Genomic DNA, 12,627 nt, shown 5'->3' with positions numbered 1-12,627 from the left:
TTAGACAGGTATAGCTCAAGCGCTGACCATAAACGTTGTAAATTAAAAATGACTGCATATGTCAAGTACAATGGGAAGAAACTCAGAGAGACGGAAAAGGTGTGACCTTCCATTATGAGTTCAAATGGAACAAGACACTGAGACTACCCTGGCTTCCCTAATTCTCATTTAAATTAGTCCGATTCTAAAATTTCATTATATATGAGGTTTTCTACCTAAGAAACTAGATACAAGCTTGAAATTTTGGAAGAACTATTATTAGGAAGTTCCAGAGTGGTTCCAGGTAGTGACTGTTTACACTCAAATGGAGAGAATTTTTGAAAAATTCAGAACCATGTCTCTTCCTTTCTAGGAAGGACTAGAGTTTTTGAAATCAGAAGTCATTTCTACTCCAGAATCTAGTTAGTGTGTTGGGGGATGGGGAGGGGAGGGAGACTTAGGTCCCTATCTCTCTGACCCATGAGCTCAGAGTTACATTAATATATTTACCCTAGACCCCAAAATGAGTTGTTGTAAACTGGGATGCAAATAAGGAACACTTTTCTAGGAGTAAGGGAAAGAAATGTTATCTCAGCCTTTGATAAAATATAGAAAACTCAGCCCGGGCTGTGCTGAATAATGTGTCTGGAAAGAGATAATAATAAGAATAGCTAACACTTATATAGAAATGCCTGATACTGTTGTCAGCACTTTATTTACATTAGTTCATTTGAAGTCTATGATTTAAAATGCTTTATTATCCCCATTTGTCTAAGATGGAAACAGGTTCAGAGATGCTGAGTAACATGCCCAAGATCACATCACTACTAAATGAATGAATGAGGATTTTAATACTGTCAGTCAGGTTCCTAAAACAGTGCTCTTAATAAGCATATCCCATATAAAGCAAACTTAGCCCACAATGACTGAACAGTCACGTCAGTATCTAGGATTAAATACAGAGACAGAAAGGCAACATCCTGGCTGCGCACAGGAGTGAAACCCACATGACTAACAGCAGAGGTACAAATAGGGAAAGGAAGAAAACCAGAGTTTTCTGGTTTTCTATTGTGACTGAGAAGTTAGGATTTAAGAAATGATTATGATTACTGAATCATTATATAGATATTTCTTTTTACTTTCCAAATGTATTAGATTAGCCAGAGGGAAATGCCTGAAATCTCTGAACTGTAATCCAGCTGCTTTAAGCCCTGATAATGACTGTCTAACTACATAGTCTTTATCTTATGATTATAAAAAACCTTGTGACTGACCCTCACTCGTACCTTCTTATTCTGCTTTTCAACTTTAGAGTCAGTCTTATGATCACTCAAGACAGCCCCGAATGTTTATTAATGAAGGGTCCTATGTCAGCCCAGGACTAAACCACTCCAATTCCAAAACTATCTTGCTAGACAGAATTGGATCTAGCCAAAATTGGCCAGCCTGAGATGCACAATAGCTTAAACTTTAACCTATAAGTGACCTATACCCTCATTATAATACTAATTTTCAGTGCCCATCATCACATTAAAGCCACCATTTCCTTACATATGTTATATGACTAAACATGTAATCAATCTGCACATGCTCAGTAATTAGATCATCTCTAACTTTGTCATCTCAAGCTCATTTTCCTAAAACCTGCCCATCTTTTATGACTATAAAACTTTCAGAATTACTGGAGTTTGAGAAGACAGGCTTTTAGCTCAATAGGCCATCTGATTTGCTTTATGACTATCAATAAACTCCTCTCTCTTTGAAACACTCATGGGTCTCAGGAATTTAAGTGCACCAGGCAGAGAACCCATTGCTTTTGATCAGTGTCACTATTTGGTTCTAGATAAAACAGATGAGGCAAATTGACATGAGAAAGATAAAATGGAATGAACACTAACAAAATCATCTCTGCAGCTTTGGTAATTATAGTTTCCTGATTACTTGCCTCTCTTTGCCATTATGCCACAGGTTTTTGAAGCCCAGAAGTTGGAATTAGTACAGTGCTCTATTTCTAGACCTAGAACAATGGCTGGAAAACAAGAGGTCAAAGTCACTTGGCCCTGCTAGTAAGCAGCAGAAGTGATGTCCATCTGTCATCAAAGTCCACACTGTTTCAATTATGCTGAGCTACCTTAGAATTTTGTTGTACTATGGAGTCTGTAAACAAGTCTAGAAGACAATTTGCTATGCTTGTACTTTGGCTATACAGAGAATTTTATGTGAAAATGGTTTCCATTTGCTACTTTGTGTTGGCTGAAATCAAAGATACACGTCTTTTAAAGGCACAAATATATTAAAGATTGTTGTGGAAGTGGGCCTAAAGAAACAGCAGTCGCTATTAAATTGCTTAAGCTTTTTTGTTATAATCAAGCAAGTAGAAAAGATAGAGTAGGTAAATAAGAGGAGAAAAATAGGAATATTTTTTTTTCTTTTTTTCTTTTAATAGCAGCAACAACTTTACCTACGAAATGAATCCTGCCTTCTTCATTTTAGAACTTCTTGAAATCAAGGAGAAGGCATGTTCATGCCTTGATTATCATCTAACCCTCTGATTATCTGCTATGCTCAGGGGTTACTATTGATCTCATTTTAGAATAAAGGTTATCAAAATTAAATCATGTCCCAGGATTGATTTTCATCATCATAAAAAAAGCGTGGTACTTGTGGCTGACTCAAAATCCTGTTTCTTAATTATAATCTAACTCAGTGTTTCCTTGTGTTCACAAAAAAAAATGTTCACTGAGATGTTAATAAGCATTTTGAACTCAAAACCACAAGAGTGAACAAAGCTGTACAGGCTTATTTACTGAGGTTTTCCCAGTAAATAAAAATACTTTTTGTTCTTTTTTTTTTTTTTTTTTGCCCTTTTGGGGAAACTGAATTTTGAGGATCCATCCCCAGGTTTGGCATCCAATGGCAAGTGCTTTGGGTAACAATTTTCAATATCTCACATGTATTCCACTGCCAGCTGTCCTTACAGGTTGGCTTTCAATGACTGTGCACTTCTCCTGGTTCTAGGGCCTCTGCCTGCCATGAGATCACCTTTTGTTTTACAGCATTTTCATCTTACTTGTCTTTGACTATCCATCAGGTTTTGATCTACTCAGTTTGTTGATGTTACTGAGCATCCTAAACACAGGGTCAGCTTATTCATCCTATATAAGCAGGAGTCATTGCTGTAGCTATCACTGTTATCTGATTTTACAGAGGATGAAACAGAAAGCTGGACTTCCTAGGAGGCCAAAATCTGCAATTCATATTACTGTCATAATCTCTTGATTGAGACCTCATTATATAAATCAAGAGTAGATGAAAGAACACTGGGGTTGGCAAATGTCATGGGGGTCTGATAATGGATAAATCCTTCAAAGCCACTAGAGGCTCTGGGTTCCTGCATAAATTACTCACTCACTTTAACACTCACTTTTCTCTTTTGTAAATTCAAGATCACCGCACCTCCATCATGCAGGGTTTTACACGAATTCAATGAAATGATGTGTGTGAAACACTTAGGACAGTGCCAGGCATATGTAACACTAGAAAATGTTATCTTTTAATTTTACTATTCACTGGGGAAGAAAGTGAAAGATGGAGAAACAGTTCGAGCCAATTAAGACTCCCTGGTGACGTCATCAAAATGGCGGCGAGAGCCGGCCTGGTGAACGTCCCCCCTTAGAAACAGCAAAAGATGGGTAGAATCAACTTCCTCAAAACTCTGAAAGACTACTGGGACTAGAGAACAAGTCAATGGATCGCTGAATTAAAAAATAAAATAACATTTATAAAGGTAGGAACGGGACAAACTTACCGGCCTGACCCCTCCCTAAGTTCGGAACTGCGAGGACGGTTTGGCGGCTGGGCGCATTCCCTATGCGAGGCCCTGTGGCCTGATTCCTGGAGAACCCACACAAAAATACTGAGTGTCTGTACACTGACCCCAGCCGTCTCCGTGGAAGACAAACTCCAGGCATGGGTCTGGGATCTCCTAACCCGGAAATTACCGGAGTAGAAAAGCGGTGCCAAGGAGGCTCTGAGCCGCACAAGCGCGGAGTGGACGCACAGCCAAACGCTGGAGTGAAACAGCCCCCAGAGGTGCCGGAGCTTCCAGGGGGGAAAACTGTGGTTAAAAACCAAGACACAGGCCTAGGGCCCGTGAGGAAAAAGACGCACTCCTTTCTTGAGGGGAAATAGTCACATTCTGGGGAGTACTTGAAAGTACCTGGCAGCCTACAGCAGGAAGAGGCTCGCCTGAGCCTTAGCCACAAGCTCTTCTATAGGGTCCATGTAAACTGGTCTAAGTTGAGGAAAATCTGCACTGAAACCTTAGGTAAGAATGAGAATATAACTTACAAAGTTATAACATTAGAATAATCAAATTCCCAGATTTCAGCTAAGGCTTATAAGACATACAAAGAAAGAGATGGCACATTTGAAGGAATTAAAATAAAACCAACAGAGGAAGAACAGACATTCCAATAACCAATCATGGACATTGTCAACGCTCTTAAAAAAAAAATGTATATATATATATATATATATATATATATATATATATATATACACACACACATTATATCATATATAAATATGTATATATATATACATATATACATATATATATATGAAGAAAAGAGAATCATTTTTGCAGGATAATCTCTGTGAGTACATATAGATTTATGGATATATAGATATATTTTAAAGTATATTAAGGGAAACTATGGCCTGGTAATCTGTTTTAGGTTTTCTTATCCATTCAATATGTGACTACTCAGCAATCATAGCCTTACTTATGCAAAAGCAATCTTCTAACCAAATACCTAAAATCCTCCCTTCCAAAACTTTTCTATCCAGTTAAAAATCCTCTTCTGGGTGTTCCATTGCATGAACATAAATTTTCTATACATTCTCATTCCAGTTCAGTAGGTTATTTTTCCTGGGACTTCAGACCCTGTGTTTCCTGACTTTCCTCTCAATACATATCCCAGGAAAGACTACAGGCCTTATCTTTTCATCCTTCACACATACTACAGCAAGAACAGGCATGTACTTGCATCCTTTCCATACACTTGGCAGTGGCAGGATGTTGAAGAGTATGGGAGTGTGTAGAAACTAGAACAGGTCAGTATTCCCATTCTGATTCTGTAGCATTAGCTGGAGAGAGGTCATGAGAGACAGAAAGGGCAGAAAGGATTATCTGGCCCAGCTACCAGATGGCACTTAGCTGTACCTGCTGCCAGACCAGAAGAGCAAATGCCGTCTCTTGGTGACAGTCATCAGAGAGCTGATATTTATGAAGAAATTCCAAATGGCAGACTTGAGATCATAGACATACTTTGTAAATAACAACAAATTCAGTGATAAAATAGTTAACTTCATGAGTGTGAGCAATGCCAAGGACTACAGTTGATCAGTGTGTAGTCACAATTCCTCCACACCACAAAGACATATGTGCACAGAGAAATAATTTCAATCATCATCAGCAATCTAATCTTCACCTAGGAGTGGCAGATTTTTGCTGGTTTCTGGGAAGCAGCAAGGCCTAGTGGAAAAATCCATGGCCCTAGAAGTCATGAAGCTTGGCTTCTAGTCCCAGTGCTGGCCAGCCTATTGTAGGGCACTCTAACTTCCTGGGCCATGGTCCCCATTGCTTTCAAAATACCCATGTATGCATCTCTATTATTGTACCTACTATATTGCATTACAGTTCTTTTTATTTGGTGCCTTGCACAGGTCTGGAATGTATTCATTCACTCACCCACACACTTTCACCCTCAGTTCCTGTTAAATAAATGGAATACGGAAGACATATTCCATTTCTGACTTGTACTTCTGTAAGTCTATCACTCTCTGATATATATATTTAGAGAAAACATCCTTCCCCAAGTATATCAACACTTAATACATTTCAAACATCCACCTGGTATATTCAGCATCGTGTTTCAGTTTCTTCACTAGCATGATCACAGTGTGTAATAAGTTCTTGTAATTACCGTATTGTTTGATTTTTCAAGGATTATCATCCATTCTCTCGTGGCCAAGGCTCCCAGGCATCCATGAATGGACAAGAGCACCCTGTATCTTCAGTGCCTCCACACTGAAATTTTCAGGTCAGAACTCCCCATTCTCCCTTGCTTCATCTAATAAGGATTTGGGGGTAAAAAAATGATAATTTTCCAGTATCTTAGTATACATCAGTTTGGCTGGTGTCATACATGCTCCTTCATCTCTAGTCCCTTTCTCTGATGAAGTCACAGAGCTGTAATATTTTTCATCAACTGAGAATCTGTAGGGTCCAAATAATCTTGGAAATATTGTCAGTCAACCTTGTTTGCCTGAATTATGCCTCCACTTGCTATTTGAGTGAGCAGATATTAACCAATTTACTTTTCTTGGGAGTTGACCTCCTTGCTGCAGGATTGCAGTGAATGATTGTATGAAGTATAATGAGGCTGGTAACAATTAAGGGAGAAAGCCAGAGGCCCTGGGTCTTAAAATCTTGTTTATTTTTGCATTTACTTTTGCAATTCCGCAGTTTCAGATAACACATGGCCATGACGTGACAGTGTTCAGTTTTGTCAGAACCAGAGTTCTGCTAATGAGGTAAAATGCAAAGCCTCAGGGACATGAATGATTCACTTGGTTTGCCTTGATATGATTCATCAGATAAAGGCTCAATTTTTTTTGTCTGCTTATGCCAGTTCATTGAAGTTGCAGGAATTGTTTTTTGTGCTGATTTCTTAGCACCTCAGAAAATATTGCTCTTGCTTTAATTTTATGAGCTCCTGCTACACAAAACTCTGACTTTATAAAAGAGACAAATTACAAAATGGTGGGAGTGGGGGAGTATGATTTCTTAATTTGCAAATGATTTTTTCCTTTGCGGAAAATTCACAATGGATGTATTTGAATATCTTCTGAGTCATCAAATACATTTATAACATGTTTTCAGATTGTTTGCTTTGTTTGGTATAACTTTTTACAGTTTCCTAAGATCTGTATTTAAAAGAAAATCTCAAGAGAGTAAAAAGACAGTAGATTATCATACTCTCTTCTTGAAAAGTTATAATTCCCCACATTCCTTCTTTTCTTGCTTACACTGTTCCCTTGAATATCTCTTCCTCCCTAGCCCCATTTCTCCCTTTTTTTCCCTTCTCAATCTCAAGAAATCTTATTCATCCTTCAATGCACAATTCAAACACCATCTCCATTGTGATTCCTTCTCAACTTTCCCTTGCAGAGTTAGCCATCTCTTACCTTAAATTTCCACGGTTCTTAGTTCATAGGCCTAATATAAAGTTATAATTTTGTACTATACTTAATATTTATATTTTACATCGCCCCCCTGCCCGCCTCCTGAAAATGTTCATCTTCTAAAGGGCAGGAATGAAATCTGAAATTTTAATTAATATCCTCTCCCTTAACCAGTGTCTTGCATAACATTTAGTACAATTTTGACACTTGAAGATGTACATTAAGACAATATTTTATCAAGGTAGTTCCAAGATGTGTCCTAGGGAACTAAGAAGAACATGTAGATCTCATCAAATATTTGGATACTTTCTATGTTTTTCCCAAAAAACATAGAAAAATAAGTTAGAATTAGAAAATCTGAGTTGATATCCTACTTCTAACATAATATACATTTCAGGGCAAATCTCTTAACATTTCTGAGTCGTAGATACCTCATCTAAACATAGGGATAGGCAGCCTACTTATTTTAGTATCAAATAAGACCATAAAACAGAATAGGTAAAATGTATTTTGGAAAATGAAAGCAAACAGACACCATTCGTATTCTATCATTGAGGAACCTCCTTGATACATCAAACCACAAAGATAGAGAAAAATCATTATTTAAAAGTCCCATAGATGTTTAGTCTCAACAAAATTCTAAACTATAACTGTGAGATTTTAATTCTTTTTTTTTTTTTTTTTTTGACATGGGCAGGCACCGGGAATCGAACCCGGGTCCTCGGGCTTGGCAGGCAAGCATTCTTACCTGCTGAACCACTGTGGCCTGCCCTCTCTTTTTTTTTTGAAGAGTGGAATGGAGGGTAGGCAGTGGAGCAAGGAGAGAGGTCTAAGATTGTATGTAAATTGTATCAAATTTATTGGATAATTGGTCCAATTTTTATTTCGTTTACCCTATATAAAACTTGGACTGTAGCAGGAAAAGCAACATAAAGGGGTTCAGGAGGGTTGCATTCCAGATATGACTCTACCGCTACTGTATGCATGAGCTTGACAAATTCCTTCAATTTTCAGGGCCTCAGTTTATCTTTCAAAATAGATGTCAGCTCCTTGAGGGCAGGAACTATAACGTATTTAGCTCTGTTTTGTCAGCACTTACATATAATGCTTAATTGTACTTATTGAATATAAACAGTATGTATAATATTTCATTATACAAATTTAAATATTTAAAGGACATAGATATATAAATGGGAGTGTTAGTCTATCTAGTTAAGATCTCTTCCAGTTTCAGCATTCAAGAGGTAGAGAATGCATTACCAGCAGCTCTGGTTTCATCTAAATAGTGGTGCAATGTTTTGCTTTTCCTTCTCAAGGTATTGTATTTGATGTAGTAGAGTTAGATACAACTTCATTCAACTCTATAATTTGTTATCCAGATGACCAGGCACAAGTTATTTCCCTGAGCATCAATTTTTCCATCTGTAAAATGGAGATAACCCAATCAGATTGTGGTGGGGACTGAATATAAGCCGAAGAACTCATAGCTACACAGTAGGTGCTCTATAAATGTTTATTTCCTTCTTACCTCCCCTCTACAGTAATCAGTAAAGTGCCCATGTGTAGTATATGTTCAATAACTTGTTGATTGATTGCTTGTGCTTTGAAATTTCTCACACACAGTACACTTATGCAATAACATATTTTAAATTTTATGCAAAGTTCTCCAATGAAGTTGCAAATTCTTTCAAAATTTCCTACTCACATAAGCAAACTTAGAAATTTATAGGTAGAAAGCAAGCTAATTTCTTGGGAAGCAAAGTAACTCTCCAAGAGTGTGGGTTTTTTGGCTTTTATTTATAGTACAGTAAATTGAGTTTCTCATCCATGCTCATGGCTGATGTGAATTGAATCTCAGAACTGGAAATAGGTGATAGTTTGATTCATCTTCTTTAGTTTCTTTAGAACAGCAGACTGCTTGAAAAACCTTTACACAGTCCACTCCAATTGACTTGTAAAATCCCTTCACATAAGCCACTGAAAATGTAGGAAGAAAATTTTAAATGTACCTCTATTGCTCCAGATCTTCAGCAATATAAAAAGTGACTTTTTATTTTTAAAGTGTTTTTTCTAATTCATTTGAAAGTGAGTGTTTTAACTTTCAAGAGAAGATAATATTGGAAATCAGTGCTTGAACATTTCTTATCATAGGGGCAAGAAATTAAGGCCTGAGTGGCATTTGGCCAAAAGGACAACAATTTCCAGGTGTGGAATTTGAATTTGAATAACATTCTCTCTGCACAAATAACCAAGTATGCCATTCATATAATCAGGACAACTAGACTCATTTACCCTCTTTTATTGTTAATCCTCTCTGAGGAGAAGTAGCTACTCCTATCTAGTCTTTATCATATTGGAAAAGTTTTTGCTCTACCATTTAATCATGAACTGACTTCTTTTGTATAAAGCAAAGGTGGGAGCAACCAAAGCCACTCTGTCTGCTATTGCATTTATGTTGAAATATGATCAGTGGTGACAGTGATCAATCAGTACAGTGTTGGAAGTGGTCAAAATAGGAGAGATCAAGTCACCTCCAGGGTAAGATAAGAGTATTGCTGAAGGATGCCCCTGTCCAACACCTTACCTCTCCAAGTTCTGTTTCTATGAACAATAAGGTAGGTGAAAAGTAGTCATTCTGTTGCTACAACCCAACCTCCTGATTTATCAAGAAAATATGGAGCCAGCAAACACGGGTAATATGTGGACATGTTCTTTATAGGACCCTTGTAGCACAAACTCCCTCATAAGCTGCTGGGTGGCATTTTTTTATTGATTGACTTCCTACTTTTTTCTTAGATAGTTCTTTAAATTCTATTCTCACTTACTGTGTGTTTCTTCCTCATCATGGCTGCCTACTTGTATTCTTTCAAAGCATGGGTTTCTTTTATATAGATTTTTCTCCTTATCTTTCTTCTTTTTGTCCCTCCCCCACAACTTCCCCCTTCCTTTCTCTCTTTTTAAAATGTCAGCTTCTTTGATTCCTCCCCTCTCAAACCATTATATTAAAAAATAAATGGAAAGCTTTTTTTTTTAATTCCTCATATATACACAGTTGCAAAGTTTTTATTTCACCTGTCCTTCTTAGGAAAGATGAATTATTTTTCACATTTTGCCAAGCATTTAGCAGCTGACCACATCTTTTCTCTTTATGGTCATTCATTTTTGGAGAGGAATGTTATTTGAGAGAGTGCCCCTTTTACATCTCTTACTATTTTTCTTACCTCTACATCTTTGCTATAGCCCCAAAACACACTTTCCTTCCTCATTTCTTTATTGCTTAACTTTTGATAATCCTCCATCAAAGTTAATAGTTTCTGGATTTCTTGTGCGTAGAATTTTGGCCTGAATTTTGAATCTTTTTGTTAAGCACTAAAACTTTTGAAGCATTTTGATTATTTTCCTCCATGTTACTCTAATATTTCTTCTAGCTTTTACCTCCCCAAGAATGTAGCCCCTTTGGGCCCCCACTCCCAGCCTCACATAAAATGTTATATTCATCTGTTTATTTTCCAGTGACATTCATAGCCCCAGGCTATCCACATTTACTCATCCTCATATGCTACAACTACATATCCATTTCTTAATTTGCTGTATTTTGTGTTTAAAAAGATCCTCCAAGAAACCCAACCACTGATACTCTTTTTTCCTTCATACATGTATGGAAACAAATTTACTAGTATTCACTGTCACCACCAACACCTTCCTTTATTCTTGTAGCTCTCCCTTTCAATTCAGTTAAACACTAAGTTTTGTTTGATCCCCCATACCCCTCAACCTGCAAACAGGACCCACAGTGAATAACATTCTATAAACCTTAAACCTCTGTCACTTTCAAAAATCAACTTTTCTTTTGGTATTCAACACCCACACACACTAAGTGAGAGCACAAATAAGGAACAGGAGACCTAAAGCTCCTCAATGTAAGAAACGAAAGCACTCCGCTCTAACAATCTTGAGTGTGTGTGAATGTGTATTTAGTTGAATATTTACAACATTTCTTTATGTGACTATTTTGAAAATAGGAACACACGTTTTTCATTTCACGGCTATTTAATAAATGTCACATTTTTATTTTTCAGAAAAGCATATAAAATAAGAGCAAATATCACCCAGCATGGAATCAAAGGGTAAACATTCCTCTTAAAGTTATATATGTCATCGCTAGCTGTCTCTACATTCTCCTGACTCATCAACATCCCTTTATCAGTCTCTATGTTTTTAAACATCCTTCCAGATGCTCAGTGTTTAACTGCTACAGTTAGTCACTGACAGCATTAGCATTATTATTGTTGTTTTAATTCTATAGAGTTGCTTCATCCCCTAACCCTCATTCCCCAGCATTTGGTATTAAAACTTACCGCTTTTACCAACTCCCCCTGCTCCCAGCATCACCACCTTGTACTCTCTGGACCCTCCTGATCCGCTGCTCGTGGAGCAGCTGGCTTCATTTTCTACCTCCATCTTACCCGAGGGACTGGAGGAAAAAAAAAAAAAATAGGAAGGAAAAAGTCGCCCGTGTCAGGTGCTTGCTCAGATATTAAAGAACTCTAAAACTGTCAATAGAAAGGTGTAGTGCGAGGTAAGAACCATCAGCAAGGGGCTGGCTGCTGGTCCTGTGCGGGAGCGGGTCTCATAGCAACCACTTCAATTGCTTCCAATAAAAATCTGGCTTTTACATCCCCCCCCCCCCCGCCCCAATCCTTCACTCTCAAATCTCTCCCACAATCTCCCCTAACGTACACACTCTTTCTCTCTCTCACTGCCTTTCTTTTCTTTTTTACTTCTTCTCTTTTCTGTTTCTTTCCCCATTTCCATTCCTGACTGTCATTCTCCTTTCTCTTCATGCCCATCCCCCACAATCGCGTTGTTAGAGGCACACCTATTTGGCTTCCTTCCAAATAGGCTGGGTTGCCGGAATGGAGGGAATCTGAGATTAAGCAGAAATGCTGTGCTTCACAGAGCCAATTAATTAATAAAGATTTCTATTGCTTTTTATCACTATCCTCCTGTACATTTTCAATCTGAGAAAAGGAAAAATAAAGACAAAAACAGAAACTCAGGACTCAAGAATAGGTCTTTATCTGTTGAGATAATTCAGGACTAACAGGAAGTGCTTCAGTTACCTTGACAGTTACAAGACTAACATAGGGAGGTATTTTAAATGTGTCATTGTCATGTTTAGACATGGATCATCCTTGTTTACACTATATTAAAAACAACCTAAAATCCAAGGACACAGCTAAGCATGAAAGGAAAACTTGATGAATATTCTTGCTGAAAATTATAGAAGCATAAAAGATAATAGAAGATTATTTTCCAAAATGTTTAAACTCCTCTTCCTTATTTGAACTCTTTCAAAACGTTGGAGTTTTTGCTTTTCTCTGGAGAGCTTCTAAG

General features: G+C 37.5%; 1 protein-coding gene and 1 long non-coding RNA gene across 5 annotated transcripts in view; one reads left to right on the top strand and one right to left on the bottom strand.

Annotated features, from left to right (window-relative positions):
• RIT2 (Ras like without CAAX 2) overlaps positions 1-11,700 on the bottom strand; it is a 418,989-nt gene extending 407,289 nt beyond the window's left edge. The window contains exon 1 of one of the 2 annotated variants that reach the window (XM_077135583.1): positions 11,589-11,700. In XM_077135583.1, the coding sequence (XP_076991698.1) occupies positions 11,589-11,691 (103 nt within the window). In that variant the 5' untranslated portion in view covers positions 11,692-11,700. Of the gene's footprint in view, positions 1-3,787; positions 3,881-11,588 lie in introns of those variants that run through there. The other variant, XM_077135582.1, reaches the window with a different exon arrangement.
• LOC143662132 (uncharacterized) overlaps positions 3,613-12,627 on the top strand; it is a 326,678-nt gene continuing 317,663 nt past the window's right edge. For all 3 annotated transcript variants that reach the window (XR_013165165.1, XR_013165164.1, XR_013165163.1), the window contains exons 1-2: positions 3,613-4,306; positions 5,991-6,086. This is a non-coding gene — a long non-coding RNA (uncharacterized LOC143662132). The remainder of the gene's footprint in view (positions 4,307-5,990; positions 6,087-12,627) is intronic.

This window comes from Tamandua tetradactyla, chromosome 18 (genome assembly GCF_023851605.1).
Source record: "Tamandua tetradactyla isolate mTamTet1 chromosome 18, mTamTet1.pri, whole genome shotgun sequence".
In the NCBI taxonomy this organism is placed as follows: Eukaryota; Metazoa; Chordata; class Mammalia; order Pilosa; family Myrmecophagidae; genus Tamandua; species Tamandua tetradactyla.
This window is presented reverse-complemented; position numbering and strand designations above follow the sequence as displayed.